Source organism: Oncorhynchus gorbuscha, linkage group LG19, assembly GCF_021184085.1.
Source record: "Oncorhynchus gorbuscha isolate QuinsamMale2020 ecotype Even-year linkage group LG19, OgorEven_v1.0, whole genome shotgun sequence".
NCBI classification, from domain to species: Eukaryota; Metazoa; Chordata; class Actinopteri; order Salmoniformes; family Salmonidae; genus Oncorhynchus; species Oncorhynchus gorbuscha.
Window position 1 is genome coordinate 17,121,242 of NC_060191.1, and position 20,967 is coordinate 17,142,208.

Here is a 20,967-nt window from a genome sequence, read left to right on the forward strand (position 1 = left end):
GTCTCTAGAGAGTTGAAAACAGCAGGTCTGGGACAAGGTAGCATGTTCGGTGAACAGGTCAGGGTTCCATAGCCGCAGGCAAAACAGTTGAAACTGGAGCAGCAGCACGACCAAGTGGACTGGAGACAGCAAGGAGTCATCAGGCCAGGTAGTCATGAGAAAGACCCCCGCTATGGGGCGCAATCGGGCAATGTAGGCTTTAACGTTACACAATCGCCCAACCTTCTCTCTCACTCTCACACACACACACACACAGTAGGAGTGGTTACAATAGGCTAACATATGTCAATGGTTTTAGGAACACCAGTAACATCAGGCAGGATTTAGGCTACCAACTGCCTAACCAGTTGTAGCTCATTCTTGGGTGCAATGATCATGTTCCCGCACTGACTGACTGTATGGAGGCTCTTTGACTTAATGTTACGTTAGCCTACATGCTACACCACCAAAATTATATATAGCTGTTGGCTATATTAGCCACAACTTACCGTTCTCTGAGTAGCTTCAAATGTCGAAACAAAGTTGGAAGTTGTTGCGCCTCTGTCTGTCATTTTCTTCCTACATATTTTGCAAGTTGCAATCCGTTTTTTTGTTGACTACAGCGTAGTATTTATGTCCGAAAATAATAATTTTGTGTATCATCATTCCATGGGCTACGGCTGAATTCACCCACCGACATTCATCTGCATTGCCGCGTGCAACTTTTTCTCACCTGGCACAATTTGATTGACTGCTGTCCGATTCAAACTGTAATCCGTTAAATGAAGAGTTGATGCGCTGCCTGAGACAAGGCAGAGTTTAGCCCACGAAGATCTCCCCCACGACACTCTGGCCTCCAGGGACAGAAAATAATGCATACAAGAAAACAATAAACTGTGATGTAGCTTTGGAACATTGCTTTGCTTGATCACATCCTAAAATGTGTTGAATGAAACATTTTCGTCACCTGTATTTTCTTGGCCATCAGCTCTGCCACCTGGCTCTCAATGGCTTCCACTGTGTTCTCCAGGACTGACAGTTCTGCTGCTTGATCTGGAAAGAGCCTAAAGGCATTATCCAGAACTGTGATTCTTTTTCTATTGAGTAAATTATTAACTCAATAGCTCTTCAGAACACATTTCATTATTACTTGCATTGTCTTTCTTCAGTTCTGCCATCTGGCTCTGAAGGGCTGTTAGTTGGCTTCCCAAGGACAACATTAGTGCTGCTTGACCTGGAATGATATAAATATAGTAGACGATATGTAACATCTACCTAAAATAAAGAAAGTTTAAAAAATATTGAAATATATATATATACAGTGCCTTCAGGAAGTATTCACACCCCTTTACTTTTTTCACATTTTGTTGTGTTATAGCCTGAATTAAAAATGGATTACATTGAGATTTGTGTCACCTTTTTATTAGTAATACAAAATGTAAACCTGAGTCAATAAGTATTCAACCCCTTTCTTATGGCAAGCCTAAATAAGTTCAGGAGTAAATGTGCTTAAAAAATCATGTAATAAATTACATGGACTCATTCTGTGTTCAATAATAGTGGTTAACATGATTTTTTAATGACTACTCCATCTCTGTACCCCACACATACAATTATCTGTAAGGTCCCTCAATCGAGTAGTCCCTCAATTGAGTACTTATTTTCCACCATAATTTGCAAATAATTCATTAAAAATCCTACAATGTGGTTTTCTGTATTTTTTTCCCCTCATTTTGTCTGTCATAGTTGAAGTGTACCTATGATGAAAATTACAGGCCTCTCTCCTCTTTTTAAGTGGGAGAACTTGCACAATTGGTGGCTGACTAAATACTTTTTTGCCCCACTGTATGTAATGTCAAAGTCAAAGAAAAATTACATTTCAAAAAGGATTAATAAAAATGTGATAACTAAAATATAGTCGTTGCATACAGTGCCTTGCGAAAGTATTCGGCCACCTTGAACTTTGCGAATAATTTTGCACGCCCAATTTTTCAGTTTATGATTTGTTAAAAAAGTTTGAAATATCCAATAAATGTTGTTCCACTTCATGATTGTGTCCCACTTGTTGTTGATTCTTCACAAATAAATACAGTTTTATATCTTTATGTTTGAAGCCTGAAATGTGGCAAAAGGTCGCAAAGTTCAAGGGGGCCGAATACTTTCGCAAGGCACTGTAAGTATTCTGCCCCTTTGTTTAGGCAAGCCTAAATTAGTTTAGGAGTAAATATAGGCTTAAATACTTTAGCAAGGCACTGTAAGTGTGTACCTGTAGTGTTTTTTGTATAGATGGTTGGTTGGTCTTATAAGTGGTATGTAATAATTTGACTTAATTCTCTCCCCTCTTGCTCTCACGCGCACTCTGTCTCTGTGTCTCTCTGTCTCCCTCTCTCTCTTTCTCTCTCAGATGTCCTCTGTCCAGGACACTCCAGAATTGTTGGGCTTTCTGAGAAACAGTAGCTCTCCTCACCGCTACAGACGAGCCACCAGCGCTGCCCAGCCCTACAGCAGCAAGACCCTGGTACTTACAATACGTGCACTTCATTATCAGCAGCCTTGGATTTCACTGTCAGCTTGTTTGGTATTACTATACAGCAGCAGTTTTGGAATGTATATGAACTCTCTCTCTCTCTCTGTCTCACCCGCTCTGTAGAACTGCAGTAACATCATTTGTCTAAGAGTTCTGTGTGTGGTCGGGCGGTTGGACCGTGGTCAGAGCGCTGTAGTCAAGATCCGTTCCCGACTCTGGGCTCACACCTTCCTCCAGGTGAGCACACAAACATAAACCCAAACTTATGTACTACTGGGAGTATTCATATTAATGTTATTATTAGTATTAAGAAATAAAGTATCTATGACATCTATTCACCTTGCAGAGACGTAACGACCCATACCTCCTCAACTCCACCGTGTCCTTCAGAGTGACAGCCCTGCCCTACCGCCTCCAGCCCTCCTCCTTACCCCAACACACCACTTCAGTAAGATACCCCTAACACTTACCCATACCTATACAGTCTTGAACGATATGCAATGCGCAATGCAGAGAACTCTGGAAGAAGAATGATAATTTAATTACCATAGCGAATTATTGTAATGTTTGTTTATGTGTCAATTAATCCCATAAGGGATGGGTTGGCGATTTGACAAGAAAATATCAATTTCATTCAGTCATTCATATAGTAATAAAGTGGTAACTATTCCAACTTTGGGATTTGCATGGACTCTCGAGGAACTCATACATCTCTGTAAACCCCATTGAAGCTACAAAACTGTCAGTGTTCAACCTTAACATATGATGACAATGCAACAGAACAGATGAACAGGAATGACATTTACCCCCACGGGTGGCCTGAAAAGCCACGCCCACACTAAGACATGCCTCCAGTCAAGGGTTTTGATACATTGAAACATTAAAGGTTCCTCCATGAACCTAACCATAGGTGCAAATGTGAACCATTGACTATCAATGGTTCCTCAAGGATCTCCAGGGTTCCTAGTCACCACTAATTCTAAGAGTGTACCCTGCCCTACTGCTTACCCCAACACACCACTTCAATAAGATACCCCTAACATGAACCCTGACCTCTACCTTGCCTGATAGCCTCCAGACCTCCTACTTACCCCAACACACCACTTCAATAAGATAACACTAACCCTTACCTCTACCCTGCCCTATAGCCTCCAGTCCTCCTCCCTACACCAACATACCACTTCAGTAAGATGTGACATCCACCCCAGCTATTACCTACAATAACCTTTACCCTGAACCCAACCCAGCCTGTAACTAACTGTGATTGTGTGTGTTAAAGATGGGTACACTGGTGCTGTGGGGGACTCCTGATGTGGCGTTTGCTGTTCCTCTGTGGGTCATCATCCTAGCCATCCTACTGGGACTGCTGGTCCTGGCCATGCTAACACTGGCCATGTGGAAGGTACACACACACACACACACACACACACACACACACACACACACACACACACACACACACACACACACACACACACACACACACACACACACACACACACACACACACAAAGACTTTAGTATAACTTAACCCTCTCTTCCTCAGTGTGGGTTCTTTGACCGGGCACGGCTGCCAGCGGATGACGTGTCAGACCGTGAGCAGCTGACCTCTGACCAATTAGCAGACGCCTAAGAGCGCCCACTCGCGCCATGGAGACCAGTTCTTGATTCAAGGAGGCTGTTTGGGAGGAGTTCCACCTCTTGAGTGAAATTAAACTGAAATGAGATCTGCAGGCAGACTGCACTCACAGATCAAAGGTTCTTTACCCCTTTTAAAGCTGGCCTGTCATCAGTGATTGGACTGCAAGCTCACAGGCCAAAGGCTGAAGTGCCATTAAGACTTGTATTCAAACATCACCAGAGAGACTGGGAACAACCCACACAGATGGAACTGCACACATAAACACTATTTAAGCAAACACAACCACTTGGATGTATATGAGGCTTCAATACAATCTTGGACAGTAGAATGGACTCTGGTCCTAACCCTGCTTGTAGTTGAATATGTTTCTATGCACCGCTTGCCTCTGTGGGTTCGACTACTTGGGGATCTGTATGGTTGGATAATTCAGTTGGAGTTAACCAGTCTGGCTAACTTCAAATGGAGTTACCATCTGATGTCAGTGACTTGGTGTCTGCCTGCTTTCACTGTTAAATACATTCCACCATTGATCAAATGCGCGCACACACACACACACACACACACACACACACACACACACACACACACACACACACACACACACACACACACACACACACACACACACACACACACACACACACACACAGGGGGCTGTATATATCTATGGATGGTGTATGTGCAATATTGGGACATTCTGTGTGATACTGAAGCTTGTTTACACTGGTATTATTTTATTAGAACTTGGTGTTCAAATTCTTTGTGTATATTGTTTAGTTAGTATACTATTGTCTATGTGAGTGTTATTGTTGGCATATTAGTGTATACAGTGCCTTCAGGAAGTATTCAGACCCCTTTACTTTAAAAAATATATATATTATGTTACAGCCTTATTCTAAAATGGATTAGATCATTATTTTCCCTCATCAAGCTACACTCAATACCCCATAACGACAAAACAAAAACAGGTTTTTAGACATTTTTGTAAATTTCTTAATAATAAAAAACTGAGCAATTACATTTACATAAGTATTCAGACCCTTAACTCAGTCTGAGGTCCTAAGTGCCCTGAAGCAGGTTTTCATCAAGGATCTCTCTGCACTTTGCTCTGTTCATCTTTCCCTCGATCGCTGCCAAAGGTGCTTCGACAAAGTACTGAGTACAAAGTAAAGGGTCTGAATACTTATGTAAATGTGATATTTCTAAAACTATTTGCAAAAATGACCAAATCTGTTTTAGCTTTGTCATTATGGGGTATTGTGTGTAGATTGATGAGGGGGGGGAAACAATTGAATACATTTCTGAATAAGGCTGTGACATAACTAAATGTGGAAATAGTCAAGGGGTCTGAATACCTTCCGAAGGCACTGTAAGTATTGAAAGAGAGAAGTGTTTATAATGGGTCCAACTGTTTAAAAAAGAGAACGTGGGACTGGGCTAAATACAAAAGGAACTACATTAACATTAGTATTATCCAATGTGAGAGGTTTAGGCCTAGATTCAATCAGACCCATTGTTAATAGGCACTAGCTGATACCCCATAACTAGCCGACAAACCCAGAATTATTCCAAACACATTTAAAGAGAAAAGTCATTGAGTTACATCTCAGAAAACACAACACTAAAGTATACAACATAATATTACTTCAATACAAAGCAAAAATGTAATAGCCTAACAATTTCAAGTGATTTGGTGATCTTCTAGGTCTATATAGCAGTAACCTCAAGGGCTGGCGGGGAGGCCAAGAGTACTAATTTTATAGGTCTATATAGCAGTAACCTCAAGGGCTGGGAGTGGGGCCAAGAATACTGATCTGGAGGAAGGTGATGCTATAGGCCTATGTAGCAGTAACCTCAAGGGCTGGGAGTGGGGCCAAAAATACTGATCTGGAGGAAGGTGATGCTATAGGCCTATGTAGCAGTAACCTTAAGGGCTGGAGGTGGGGCCAAGAATACTAATCTGGAGGAAGGTGATGCTATAGGCCTATATAGCAGTAACCTCAAGGGCTGGGAGTGGGGCCAAGAATACTAATCTGCAGGAAGGTGATGATATAGGCCTATGTAGCAGTAACCTTAAGGGCTGGAGGTGGGGACAAGAATACTCATAGGATATCATCAGGTCCCAGCTGGAATAAAATTAGTTGGTTGAAACTTGAAAGGTCTACTTAATTTTGTATAATTTTAGGAAAATGAGTTGGGCCAAAGAGAGGCTGAGGGAGGGTTGATAGATTTCCAATCCAATAGAATCATTCTGTGTGCCAACAGGGAGGCAAAGGCAATGGCATCTAGCAGTCTATTGGTCAGGGAAGCATTGTTGTTTGGTAAAAATAGCCATTTCTGCACTAGGCTGCCACTCTATATCAAATGCTTCAGAAAGTGTTTTAAATATAGTGAACCAGTAGTCTGCCAGACAGGGACAAAACCAGATTATGTGAGTCAAGCGTGCCAAAGAGCTTTTACACCTGTCACATGTACCATCAATATTTGGGTAGAATTTGGAGAGCCTGGCCTTACTGAAATGGATACAGTGAAGTATAAAGCTGAGCCGGGCACAAGAGGAGCTTCCATTTACCCTAAGCAAGGCACTATTCCAGACTTCGTCCGAGGTCTCTCAACCAAGTTCCTTTACACCGCTCAGATCTAATTGTATTAAGTGATGGGTTATCAAAGGATATGGTTATCTCAAAAATACCTACATTTGGAAATACCTAAATACACTTGAATGGGGTAGATTGCCAATGTTGATGACCTCGCTATCAAATGTAAAGGTGCCATCAATATAAAGGCCATTCCTCTGCCACAGACTTCAAGCTGAATCCAGTTTGGCTGGTTAGGCTGAAAGGAAGAGGTGATTATTACATATAGGAACTTAGAGAATTCACAGAATTTAAAGTGTTGACGGAATTAAGGCCAAATTTTAAGAATATTGACAACAATTGAATTGGATGTGTAGCGCGAAGCTGAAATAGTAAGATTGGAGGTGACTAAAGCTGACAAAGAGGAAGAGAAATAGGGGTTGACTTCTGTTTGACACAAGTCAGTTTCTGGGGTGCGAAGCCAGTAAACAATATTTTGTATATTCGATGCCCAGCAATAATGCATAAAGTTAGGAAAGACTTGTGTGTTCTATCTCTCTGGAGGAATGCTTTATGTATTCTTGGACTCCCACCGCTCCCCCCAAAAAGATATAAACGTATCCACTAAAGTGAAAAAAGGCTTGGGTAGAAAAATGGCTGATGTTTTGGCAGTGTCGGAGGTGTAGCTGCATTAGAGCAGTCAAAATCGGTGAGCAGCTGCTCTTGATCACTGTCAATAAGCCACACTGGCGTTAGAAGTTCAGAATAAGAAAGTGTAGGCTATATAGAAATAATGACGCTCTAATTGAAAATAATTAATCTAAATAATGAGGATTTCTATCAGTGTTCGAACTTGCAAACAAGGCTACATGGGATTTCTCTTAATGCGACGCTGTGCAGCCAATGGCAATGTCCGATGGAGGTATAATACCAGGAGCCCTTGTGGATTTGACAGCTCTAACGCAGTTCACCTCCGACACCGCCAAAACAACCTCTATGCAGATGTCGGCTAAAGTGGATCTGATTGAATAGAGCAATAAGACAATAAGGTTCAAATTTAATTTCAATTTACTTCACTTCTAGTAATTCACAGTATGTAATATGAAGGATTCTCATTACAAATTTTATTTGTGTTTTGTACGGAAGAATACTGAAAGATTATTGAAATAAAGTGTCCTTAATTGCCAAGTATACATTTTCTAATATTGTTTACTGTATTAAGGTGTGGTTCCGCGCCGTCTCTTATCACTTTATTTTTTAATGTGAACCATTTTTTTATTGAATCACATCAAAACCAATACAATCAATACAAAAAACAATACAATTTCCCCCCCTTTTTGATCAACACCACTGCCCCGGACACCACAACCCCCCCCCTGTCCCTTTCTACATTGACCTACTCCATCGGAGAAGCTAAGAGGGGTCTCGAATGGACTCATTTCAGCTATCACAGAAGCAACAACAGGAATGCTGGACAGTACACCAGAGAAGACATCTGACATCAGATGGCAGAACAGAGCTACCAGTCACAGCGAAGGAGAACTCAACTCACCCAAATGCTGCCTCAGTAGCCCCTCCAGAGGAATACTGCAGTTGTATTGGACATTTCAAGGTTGACAAAACCCCAGTTAAGGTCGCTCATTAAAAATACACTCTCAGGACATTATACAGACCATTTTCTGGTCTTGGGATAAAAAACAATCAAATTTAATAAAACTCACAAAGGGAAATATATTAGAATCTGTAGGTATAAATATGTTTTATCCTTGACAGAGATCACATTATTACATGGAAGGCAATTTGAGATATTTTCATTTGGAAAACAATATATTATTTTAATTTACTCCTTGAATGATCTCTATTGCTTTAGAAAGATGGTATGAGTAACTTTGGGAAGATATATTTGTTTACTTTGGCAACTACAGTAGGTAAAAATATGAACAGGATGAACAACACATTGTAAACATTGTCTTACAAATACTGACATATGAACCAAACGTACATTCAAAAACATTCCCTTATGAAACCGAGACATTATTACAACTCACTGCAAACCAAATGTAGACACACAAAGATGACATAATAAATTAGTGATAAATTAGTTTCTTTACACTGTAGTATTATATTTACTATAAATAAACCACTAAATTCCCTCCATGATAAAATAAACAGAAAATAACAGAAAGTATATAAAAAAAGAGTTGAAGATTCCATTTGCTGTCTGGATTCGTGGAATTATTCAACAGGCCATCCTCTGTGCTGAGATAATACATATTGTTTTAATACATTTAATACATTTGTCTCAGCATAGTTAAGGGATTAGAATCAACACAACTAGTGTCAGGCTTCAATAGTTCACTTCTATCCTCACTGAGAGCACTCACCTGTATTTATTTCGATCAACATTCTTCTCCTGCTGGAAGAAAACGAATCAGGGAAACGTTGACTTCAGTAACCAGTCACAATGCCACTGGGTTCCAACCAGTCAAAGGTGATGCCTGTTGTTTATGAAACAAGGCCATCAATATTTTTTTTAAAGCATCTGCTCAGTCAGAGTCAGTGTGGCTAATGCTCTGCCCACAGCTCCTACCAGTCACTAGTTCATAAACACTGCCAAGTCCACAGAGCCAACAGATGCTCTGATAGGACAGCCACAGCCAGGATCAGAGGCAGACATGGACTACTACCATCGGCATTGCCCACCAGTAGCAGATGCACCTTATTGGGGTCTGAGATCATTACCCGGGCGTCTTGTAGGGCCGCCACGGCCGCCGTGCTGGAGTTGAGGTCCCCTGTGGCCAGCAGGTCAAACAGGCAGGCCTGGTAGTAGATGTCCCTAGCAGGGAGGAGGGCTGCACAGTGGACATGGGCTGCAGCAGAGGGCTGGCTGGAGGAAGAGAAAGAAAGGGAGGAGGAAGAAGAGGGGCGGGGTAGCGTCTCTAGGCGCTGTGAAGGTGGGCAGCCATACACACACAGCTGCAGGTCCTGCTCGGGGGTGAATGCTTCAGCAATGGCACTTGGCGAGCGTACTGACAGGCCCAGGGACCGCCCACTCTGACGCACCACCAGGGTGGTGCCGATGTGGGCAGCACGGATCTCAGCCTGGTGCCCAGGCAGATCAGAGTGGACGCTCAGGCTGTGTTGGCCCTGCCTCTCCCCGCTGGTCACTGAGCCGTCCACGAAGGCTGCGGGAACGTTGTCCAGCTCCGCCTGGTAGATCTGCTGCTCGATACACTGGCGCCAGTTCTTAAAGATGATGGTAATCTGGTGGAAAGACAACCCTGTTGTTACACACACCCTTCCAATGAGCTAGACGTACGTATGCTTTATTTATGTATAAAGACATGTCATGCATTGTATATAGTTATATTTTAAAGGTCCAATGAAGCCATTTTTATCTCAATAATAAATAATTTCTGGGTAATAACTAAGTATCTTACTGTGATTATTTTCAATCAAAATTGTACCCCCCAAAATTAAAGTTTCTTGTCAAAAAGCAATTTCTCAAGCAAGAGCGGGGAGGGAAAACTGAAAACTAGCTGTCACAGATCCCTCCGGAACTGTCATTACGCACACCTGGTCCCTATTCCCAGTTGATTAGTAATTGTATAAGTGTGCCCTTTGGTCACCATTGTCCTGTCGATTGTTGTTCCAATGTCCTGTGCTGTGTTTTAGCTATTGTGCCATTGTGGATTGCGCAGATGATTACGGGTCTCATCCCGTGTGGTATCGTTGGCGCTTGTGTTATTTATTCGAGGATCTCCTCGCACTTTTGTTTGGATTTCTACCCTGTGTTTTGTATACATGTTTGTTTGGTCTTCATCCCCGTGCCTTTACACGGCACGCTGTCATTTGGGAAATAAAAACCACTATTATGCATTCCTGTGCTTGTCTCCCGATCCTCCATACCAACGTGACACTAGCTGTTATTGACAGAGAGGTTTAGAACTCTCTTTAGAACTTTCTTATTGCCATATTACCTCATTTACCGACTGGTGGTGTCACCGGGAAGGCCAAAACTCCATCCCACTAAAATAGGCAGAAATTTCAGGTGGCCTTTTCAAACAGCTCTTACACTAAAATGGCATTATCATAATTTTCACAGTATTATTCAAACCTCTGGATAGAAAATCACATTTTTGACTGCACTGGACCTTTAAGAACGGATCGTAAGTTGTATAATTAAAAACATTTTTTTAATAAAATATAATTTACTATATATTATTTTAGAAATTAGGCCTACCGTGATGAGAGCCGTGGCATACACCCCTCCTCTCATGGGGGCGCTAGTTGCCTGAACGTATAGATACTCATTATCTATCAGTGGCCAGGCCCCTTGTACAGTGCACGTTTGGAACTCATCACGGAAGGTGCGAACATGGGGATCCCCGAACACCCCACAGTGGAGATAGTCAGGGGTCCGGCCCTCACGCTGGAGGTAGCCCTTCTCATAGATACAGGCGTCCCCAGAGATGGGAGCCTGTGGCAGGGGCCGGGGCTGAGCGGTGGGGCCTGTCCTTGGGCAGCTGTGCTGGATGAGGAGGTCCTCGATGCCCTGCACGGCCGAATGGTAGGCCAGGTCGCCCCGGCAGGCACGGGCCATGCGGCGGGTACACATGGCATAGGAGCGGAGGGCGCTGCAGTAGCCCGCATTGCCCTCTCTGCTGCCTCCTCCGCCCCCTCCGCTGCCCCCAAGGTCCAGGGTGACAGCTACAAAGTCAGAGTTGCACCTCAGGATGCGACAGGATGCCCATACTGAGGGAGGAGGGAGAGAGGTGGAAGCTCCAGTTTATTAATCAATAATAACGTAACAATAGTAGGAGAAAAAATATGTCTTTCCATTGAGCATGTAACAGAAATATCACAGTTGCTTGACATTATTGGGTAGTTTGAAGACAAAAGCTGTGGATCATAGAAAGCACCTTGCAGGCAGCACAGGTGAAACAGTAGCATTGCCACTATGACGCTGCGTTTCCATGACAGCTGTGAGTAGTGGCTGCAAAGGGCCAGTGTCCCCATCCCCTTCCAGCCTCAGGCCGAGGGCTGCAGACCAGGCTTAGGCTCAGGCTCAGTACAGGGGCTACAGTTGCAGGCAGGGCATAGATAGAGACAGACATTACACACTGTGGCCTGTAGATGGAAACGCCACACCACTACCACAGGCACAATCTGAGCTCAACTCCAGTCGACCATTTGTCAAGATAGAGTGCAATTTGTATTTAATACAAATTGTAATATTTTATCATATAACAAGCGGATCACAAGATCTACAGTTGAAGTTTACATACACCTTAGCCAAATACATTTAACCTCAGTTATTCACAATTCCTGACATATAATCCGAGTAACAATTCCCTGTTTTAGGTCAGTTATAATCACCACTTTATTTTAAGAATATGAAATGTCAGAATAATTGTAGAGAGAATGATTTATTTCAGCCCTTATTTCTTTCATCACATTCCCAGTGGGTCAGAAGTTTACATATACTCAATTAGTATTTGGTAACATTGCCTTTAAATTGTTTAACTTGGGTCAAACGTTTCAGGTAGCCTTCCAAAAGCTTCCCACAATAAGTTGGATGAATTTTGGCCCATTCCTCCTGACAGAGCTGGTGTAATAGAGACAGGTTTGTAGGCCTCCTTGCTCACACACGCTTTTTCAGTTCTGCCTACAAATGTTCTGTACGATTGAGGTCAGGGCTTTGTGATGGCCACTCCAATACCTTGACTTTGTTGTCTTTAAGCCATTTTGCCACAACTTTGGAAGTATGCTTGGTGTCATTGTCCATTTGGAAGACCCATTTGAGACCAAGCTTTAACTTCCTGACTGATGTCTTGAGATGTTGCTTCAATATATCTGTCACGCCTTGGTCTTAGTATTTTGTGTTTTCTTTCTTTATTTGGTCAGGCCAGGGTGTGACATGGGTTATTGTGGTGTGTTTTTTGTCTTGGGGTTTTGTGGGGTGTCTAATTAGTCTATGGCTGCCTGAGGCGGTTCTCAATCAGAGTCAGGTGATTATCGTTGTCTCTGATTGGGAGCCATATTTAGGCAGCGTGTTTTCGTGGGTGATTGTTCCTGTCTTTGTGTTTGCACCAGATAGGGCTGTTTCGGTTTTCATTATTTCGTTTCATTACTTTTGTAGTTTCTGCATGTATATTTTTTTCTTTATTAAAAAATATCAGAATCACCATCACACTTTATTTTGGTCCGATCCTTGTTCTACCTCTTCGTCAGAGGAGGAGATAGAAGAACGCCGTTACAGAATCACCCACCACAAACGGACCGAGTGGCGTGGTAACAGGCAACAGCGACAGCAGAAGCAGAGAAAAGAGGAACAGACATGTGAGGATGAATTGTTCGGAGAAGGACCCTGGGATCAGCCTGGAGAATGTCGCCGCCCCAAAGAAGAACTGGAGGCGGAGAGAGCTGAGAGGCGCAGGTATGAGGAGAAGCAACAATGGCAGCAGGAGCAACAATATCGGGACTACACTACTTGGGAGGAAATAGACAGGTGGGCGGTCGACCCAGGGAGAGTACCGGAGCCCGCCTGGGATTCGCTGGAGCAGTGCGAAGAGTGTTATAGGAGAATGGAGTTGGAGAAACAAGCACGACGGTGCAGAAGAAAGCCCAAGTGTCAGCCCCAAAAATGTATGGGGGGCTCAGGAAGAGTGTGGTAGAGTCAGGAGTTAGACCTGAGCCAACTCTCCCTGTTTATCGTGAGGAGCCAAGGAGGAGACCAGAACCAGAGCCGGTGTTAGAGGTGAGTGAAGCAGAGACTGTGAAGGAGTTAATGGGGAAGGTGGAGGAGAGAGTAATGAGGGAGTTGCTAGTATGGTGCTTTAGGTACGATATTCGTCCGACGGAGCGTGTCGGGGATTTGATGGCACCTGGGTCAGCGCTCCATACTCGTCCTGAGGTGCGTGTTAGTCGGCTCGTGAAAATTGTGCCAGCCTCATGCACTAGGCCTCCTGTGTACCTACCTAGCCTTGCACGTCCTGTGCCAGCCCTGCTCTCAGGCTCTCCAGTACACCTTCACGGTCCGGTCCATCCTGTGCCACCTTCACACACCAGTCCTCCGGTGGCAGCTCCCCGCACCAGGCTTCCTGTGCGTGTCCTCGGTCCAGTACCACCAGTTCCAGCACCACGCACCAGGCCTTCAGTGCACCTCGCCTGTTCAGCGCAGCCAGCACTTTCCTCCTCTCCTGTGCTGCCGGAGTCTCCCGCCTGTTTAGCGCAGCCAGAGCTTTCCTCCTCTCCTGCGCTGCCGGAGTCTCTCGCATGTTCAGCGCTGCCAGAGCCTTCCTCCTCTACAGCGCTGCTGAAGTCTCCTGCCTGTTCAGCGCAGCCTGAGCTGCCAGTCTGCATGGAGCAGCCTGAACTGTCAGACTGCATGGAGCAGCCAGAGCTGCCAGTCTGCATGGAGCAGCCAGAGCTGCCAGTCTGCATGGAGCAGCCAGAGCTGCCAGTCTGCATGGAGCAGCCAGAGCTGTCAGTCTGCATGGAGCAGCCAGAGCTGCCAGGTTGCATGGAGCAGCCAGAGCTGCCAGTCTGCATAGAGCAGCCAGAGATGCCAGTCTGCATAGAGCAGCCAGAGCTGTCAGTCTGCATAGAGCAGCCAGAGCTGCCAGTCTGCATGGAGCAGCCAGAGCTGCCAGTCTGCATGGAGCAGCCAGAGCAGCTAGATCCGCCAGTCAGCCAGACTCTTCCAGATCTGCCAGTCAGCCAGACTCTTCCAGATCTGCCAGTCAGCCAGGATCTGCAAGAGCCAACTACCTGCCTGAGCTTCCTCTCAGTGCTGAGCTTCCTCTCAGTGCTGAGCTTCCTCTCAGTGCTGAGCTTCCTCTCAGTGCTGAACTTCCTCTCAGTGCTGGGCTTTCCCTCAGTGCTGGGCTTTCCCTCAGTGCTGGGCTTCCCCTCAGTCCCGAGCTTCCCCTCAGTCCCGAGCTGCCTCAGTCCCGAGATGCCCCTCAGTCCCGAGCTGCCCCTCAGTCCCGAGCTGCCCCTCAGTCCAGTGGGGTCCTGGGTGAGGACTATTAGGCCATGGTCGGCGGCGAGGGTGGATTATCCCAGGACACGAGGGGGAGGAACTATGACATTAATGGAGTGGGGTCCACGTCCCGAGCCGGAGCCGCCACCATGGACAGACGCCCACCCAGACCCTCCCTATGGTTTTGAGGTGCGTACGGGAGTCCGCACCTTAGGGGGGGGGGGTTCTGTCACGCCTTGGTCTTAGTATTTTGTGTTTTCTTTATTTATTTGGTCAGGACAGGGTGTGACATGGGTTATTGTGGTGTATTTTTTTGTCTTGGGGTTTTGTGGGGTGTCTAATTAGTCTATGGCTGCCTGAGGCGGTTCTCAATCAGAGTCAGGTGATTATCGTTGTCTCTGATTGGGAGCCATATTTAGGCAGCGTGTTTTCGTGGGTGATTGTTCCTGTCTTTGTGTTTGCACCAGATAGGGCTGTTTCGGTTTTCATTATTTCGTTTCATTACTTTTGTAGTCTCTGCATGTATAGTTTTTTTCTTTATTAAAAAATATCATGAATCACCATCACGCTGCATTTTGGTCCGATCCTTGTTCTACCTCTTCGTCAGAGGAGATAGAAGAACGCCGTTACAATATCCACATAATGTTCCTTTCCTCATGATGCCATCTATTTTGTGAAGTGCTCCAATCCCTCCTGCTGCAAAGCACCCCTACAACATGAGGCTGGCACCCCCGTGCTTCACGGTTGGGATGCTGTTCTTTGGCTTGCAAGCCTTCCCCCTTTTCCTCCAAACATAACGATGGTCATTATGGCCAAACAGTTCTATTTTTATTTCATCAGACCAGAGGACATTTCTCCAAAAAGTACGAACTTTGTCCCCATGTGCAGTTGCAAACCGAAGTCTGACTTTTTTATGGCGGTTTTGGAGCAGTGGCTTCTTCCTTGCTGAGCGGCCTTTCAGGTTATGTCGATATAGGACTCATTTTATTGTGGAATAGATACTTTGTACCTGTTTCCTCCAGCATCTTCACAAGGTCTTTTGCTGTTGTTCTGGGATAGATTCACACTTTTCGCATCAAAGTACGTTCATCTCTAGGAGACCGAATGTGTCTCCTTCCTGAGCGGTATGACAGCTGTGTGGTCCCATGGTGTTTATACTTGAGTACTATTGTTTGTACAGATGAACGTGGTACCTTCAGGCATTTGGAAATTGCTCCCAAGGATGAACCAGACTTGTGGAGGTCTACAATTTTTCTTCTGAGGTCTTGGCTGATTTCTTTTGATTTGCCCATGATGTCAAGCAAAGAGACACTGAGTTTGAAGGTAGGCCTTCAAAATACATCCACAGGTACACTTCCAATTGACTCAAATGATGTCAATTAGCCTATCAGAGGCTTCTAAAGCCATTTTGTGGAATTTTCTAAGCTGTTTAAAGGCACAGTCAACTTATTGTATGTAAACTTCTGACCCACTAGAATTGTGATACAGTGAGTTATAAGTGAAATAATCTCTGTCTGTATCTGTCTGTAAACAATTGTTGGAAAAATTACTTGTGTCATCCACAAAGTAGATGTTCTCACCGATTTGCCAAAACTATAGTTTGTTAACAAGAAATTTGTAGAGTGGTTGAAAAACTAGTTTTAATGACTCCAACCTAAGTGTATGTAAACTTCTGACTTCAACTGTAATTGTAAGTAATTAAGTAGATGTAGTTCATACCTATTTGAATAGATGCTAACTATTTTTTAAGACTGTGTGTTGTTGCAAAACGATCTCCCACACTCTTGGAACCCATCAACAGCACTCAGACTGAAGTCAACACCGTTCTGCTTGGACATGGACAAGATGAGGACAATGGAGAGAAAACTGTTGACAAACAAACATTCAAGAATCAGAGAAAAGCAACACTAGTGGCCACCATTTGGTCACATTTAGGAATAGGACCAATAATTTGATCAACAGTCTTAGTTTATGAAGGAGGTCTTATCCACCTGACCACCGGTCAGATCAGATCATGTTTGAAGCTGCCATAATCATAGCCATAATAATAGTCCTATAATCTTCAGTATTTTCATTACAGAGCTTAAGTTTCCATACAGTAGATAAACTGCCATTGTAAACAATTATCTGTTAGTGTTGTGAAGCTAGGCTTGAGACCAAATATAGTAAAACAAAGAAAAACTATGGCTACCATGTGTGCCACAGCACTATGTATCAAAACCCCATTTTATGTTATATTTCAGTTCTTGGTATAAAGCAAGCATTTACCTGTCAAAGCTAGGCTACAACAATGTTGGTCACATGGTCAATTGGGCATTTTTCAATTTGGACTCTTCTCCCTTTTCCGTTTGCCATCGGAGAACAAACAAGGGCCAGAGAAAGTCTCTCTTTGTCATGTCCAATTTAGTAACCAAAAGGATGGCATTATTGTATTTGATTTATGTGTGGAAAGATCTAAGTTTAAGGAGCCGACATTCTGGTAAGACCTTCACAGAGCTTATGTGCATTACATAGTGAAACCTTTGGCAGTACTAGGTATTCCTAAAGCATTGGTGCCAAGTGTGCCTTTGAAAGCGTCATGGCATGGGCCAGATTGAACCATGTGTGCAGTGTGTTTGTGTGTGGTCCTCTCTCTCTCTGAACCAACACTACAGTCTGACATTTATTACAGTTTGGGAGACCTGTGCAGTGCACCAGGGAGAGGGGGGTATGAAGAGGGGGGGGGGGGGTGCGAGCAGCAGGGGCAGAAATAGAGCATGCTAAATATACCAGACTCTCTCTCTCTCCACCCAGGCCATTTCCTTCATGTGTTCCCCTGGTCAGAAATAGTCAGGGCTATAAGGCAGAGGAGGAAAGGGTAAGCAGGTGTGCCCAACGGCAGTTCCACTACTCAGGGAGGGAGTGGACATGGCTACTAGCTGTCCCAATCAGTCTTCAATCAGACACATCTTCAACTTACATTATCAAATGAATCTTCTTGAACTCTATTCCAACTAACAGCAGCAGTGTATAGAACTGCACCAACCCAGTCTCTTCACTTCTGTTATAAATGTTTTTCAATGCCCGAGATTGGTCTCCTTTTGTTGTCCGGTGGGCATTGTGTTCACTAGTGTAGTGGCTGAGGTCTGGAATGTCGACCAATGGATTCTGATGCAGCTGCACTTTTGGAGTGGGGGTGTATGCCCCCCCCACCTTTTTTGCACTGCTTTGAAAATCACAGTGACCTCCCTCTGTGCACCGACCAACAACACTGACAGGGTCCTATTTGTTCCATCCATGAACAGCAAATAATCACTGTGCATACACACACAGACAGTCGCTTGTGATTAAACATCAATACCGTACTACCTTTAGGGCAACACTGCACCCGTACACTTGTTAACCACAAAACCCTAACTCCCCTTCACACACACACACACGCACGCACGCACGCACGCACGCACACGTTTGTTTTACTATCCTTGTGGGGTTCAAACCTAGCCCTAACCCTTAACCTAACTCTAACCATAACCTTAACCCCAAACCCCTAAAACTAAAACTAACTCTAACATGTAATTCTAACCCTAAACCTAAGCTTAAAACAGCCTTTTTCCTTGTGGGGAACAGTGAAATGTCCCCAATTGTTTGATTTGTTTTAGGCTACCACCCTTATGAGGATCTCTGGTCCCCACATGAATAGTAAAACCAAACACACAGACAACGTCACCATAGGAATTGGTCACATGTGAGACTCAGAAATGTTTTTTTCTCACGACTTGGCCTGGAGTGACATGTCCATGTGGTTCTACGTGTCAACTCCAGCTCACTTAAAGAGTGGTTTTCACTCATTCATTAGATCAATCCCCAACTTGTATTGGACACAAAGACCACACACAGAGCAAGCTATTGGATGTTTGGCTCAACCTCACTTGATTTATTGATGAATGGGAATTTAATGTGAATCCAATCTGGTTGTGTCTGCATAGGAAAGGTCAATGAATGTATGCACATCATAGCATCTTTGTATTTGTAATAGTGCAGCTCTCTCAAGGTTTCCTTCCACCTGAGGTTTTCCTTCCCACTGTCACATGTCTTAACTGTGACAGTCGGAAGGTCAGTGTATTTTGATGGACACTATCAAACATTGAAATAACTTTAGACTGATTGACTAATTGTATGATCTATTTTATTGATAATCTATCTAGTGTACATTCTATCTATATGAATTATCTTTGAAAGCATAGGTTTGATAAAAGCAAATATTTATGACAATCAATTGCTGTACTTCAGGACTATTCAAGGGGTATTATTATATTAATGAATGGCAAATATAAGGATATCATTCTATTGTTGTTATATAACTGCTGATGTAACCTTAAATTCCACATTGCCAATGTCACCCAAATGTCAGTCTACAGTACATGCCATTCCACTGTATTTCTTGATTTACTCACAATGACAGGGAATATGTTCTAATATTAGGCTATGGAGAAAGTATTTAAAGCAACAACTTCCATTAGGGGACAAAGTGAATTGTACAATGTTAGAAAAACATATGTTCCAACCAAATAAAAGCTTTACACTTGCTTGACCCAATCCATACATTTTCATAGCTCACAATTAAATAGTAGTATCTACTGGGCACGCTGGTTAAATCAACATTGTTGCCACGTAATTTCAATGAAATTAGGTTTAACCAACGTGGAATAGAGGTTGAATTGACGTCTGTGCCCAGTGGGTAGGTAAATAATAGGCCACATTTCTGAATTGTGTAGCACATGATTATTTTAAGAATGAACCAGGCAAAGCACCATTCATATCCTCACCAAATCACACCTCTGTTGAAGCTCCGTATGAGACACTGCGTAAATGTCCCCACCTCACTCGCTCCAATAGGAAAAAGGCGAAGTAGGTTTTGCCTGCACTGACACCAAACTCCCAAACTGTCCGAGTGAGCTGCCGACACTGATGTCCAGTCTCAAACTGGTTTTATGGCAATCCGCTTTTCCTTCCTCCCTCGATGTCGGTTATCAGATGAGTGAGATATTTAACAGTGTTTCTCCACGAGTGGTATAAATCACTCGTGTCGAACACCTGCTGCTCGCGTAACAACTGTCCACTTGGGCGCACACCGGGGGGCTATTTCAAACTATCACAGCGGCTCTGGCAACCTGTTCTATTTGCATCCTGTTGTTGCTAGTGTGTTTTCTTATTTTTATAGGAGGCCATTCTATATTTGTTGCCCTCTTGGTTCGCAGGCTATCATAAATCCCCACGAAAATCGGTTCATGTAATTTTGACAGATATCGTAGCCAGTTGAGTAAAAAAAGTTGACTTTTGTTAATATTGCACTGGCTGGTCTCGGGAAAATGTGTATTATTCTGTGCATAAACCTTTTACACTTAGTATGATATATTATGTTAAGTTATTCATACGAATTATAGGAGTATAGTATCCTCCCACAGGGCAAAACTGGTTGAATCAACGTTGTTTCAAGGGAATTTGTCAAGGTATTGTGACGTGAAATCTATACTGAAAAAAAATATAGAAATGGAACATGCAACAATTTCAAAGATTTTACTCAATTACAGTTCATATAAGGAAGTCAGTCAATTGAAATAAGGCCCTAATCTAAGGATTTCATACTACTGGGAATACAGATATGCATCTGTTGGTCACAGATACCTTAAACAAAAGGGTGTATATATATATATATAGTATCTGGTGTGACGACCATTTAGCTCATGCAGCAACACATCTTCTTTGCATAGAGTTGATCAGACTGTTGAAGTCATCATTCCAATAGCACGCTCCCTCAAAACTTGAGAAATCTGTTGCATTGTGTTGTGTGGCAAAACTGCACATTTTAGAGGGGCCTTTTATTGTCCGCAGCACAGGGTGCACCTGTGTAATGATCATGCTGTTTAATCAGCTTCTTGACATGCCACACCTGTCAGGTAGGTGTATTATCTTGGCGAAGGAGAAAAATGGTCACTACCAGCGATGTAAACATATTTGTGCACAACAGTTGAGAGAAATAAGCTTGTTGTGCATATGGAATGTTTCTGGGATCTTTTATTTCAGCTCATGAAACATGGGACCAACACTTCACATCTTGCGTTTATAATTTTGTTCAGTATACATGAAAAATACATTGGATTTAAAAAAGCAATCAACTGTTGTTTTTAGGGTGAAATTTAAACAAAAAGATTATGTAATCATGGTAAACAAATTTCAACATTGACAAACCTTGTATAAAATATGTTTAATTTATACC

General features: G+C 43.4%; 2 protein-coding genes across 9 annotated transcripts in view; one reads left to right on the top strand and one right to left on the bottom strand.

Moving 5' to 3' along the window:
• itga8 (integrin, alpha 8) overlaps positions 1–7,915 on the top strand; it is a 61,059-nt gene extending 53,144 nt beyond the window's left edge. For both annotated transcript variants that reach the window (XM_046313551.1, XM_046313553.1), the window contains 5 exons: positions 2,384–2,497; positions 2,630–2,743; positions 2,853–2,954; positions 3,786–3,908; positions 4,053–7,915. In XM_046313551.1, coding sequence (XP_046169507.1) covers positions 2,384–2,497; positions 2,630–2,743; positions 2,853–2,954; positions 3,786–3,908; positions 4,053–4,139 — 540 coding nt within the window. In that variant the 3' untranslated portion in view covers positions 4,140–7,915. The remainder of the gene's footprint in view (positions 1–2,383; positions 2,498–2,629; positions 2,744–2,852; positions 2,955–3,785; positions 3,909–4,052) is intronic.
• Positions 7,916–8,840: 925 nt separating this feature from the next.
• On the bottom strand, positions 8,841–19,797 carry LOC124004774 (hemojuvelin-like). Of its 7 annotated transcripts, none has more exons than XM_046313558.1 (5): positions 19,527–19,797; positions 16,431–16,537; positions 11,647–11,804; positions 10,968–11,479; positions 8,841–9,988 (listed from the first exon to the last, which is right to left on the bottom strand). In XM_046313558.1, exons 3-5 carry the CDS (start codon positions 11,741–11,743, stop codon positions 9,326–9,328), a joined length of 1,272 nt encoding a protein of 423 aa, XP_046169514.1. In that variant the 5' UTR covers positions 11,744–11,804; positions 16,431–16,537; positions 19,527–19,797; the 3' UTR covers positions 8,841–9,325. The 7 variants fall into 7 exon arrangements, with proteins under 7 accessions (XP_046169514.1, XP_046169512.1, XP_046169513.1 ...); XM_046313556.1 differs by having other exon boundaries at positions 16,431–16,577; XM_046313557.1 differs by having other exon boundaries at positions 19,517–19,797.
• Between the last annotated feature and the right edge of the window lie 1,170 nt (positions 19,798–20,967).

Excerpts from the sequence above, each read along its gene's own strand:
- LOC124004774 (XM_046313561.1), bottom strand. The coding sequence starts at position 11,743 with ATGGGGACACTGGCCCTTTGCAGCCACTACTCACAGCTGTCATGGAAA. Across the intron at positions 11,480-11,646 it reads TCACCTGTGCTGCCTGCAAG|TATGGGCATCCTGTCGCATC; the intron begins GTGCTTTCTATG and ends CTCCTCCCTCAG. Across the intron at positions 9,989-10,967 it reads ATGCCACGGCTCTCATCACG|ATTACCATCATCTTTAAGAA; the intron begins GTAGGCCTAATT and ends TCTTTCCACCAG.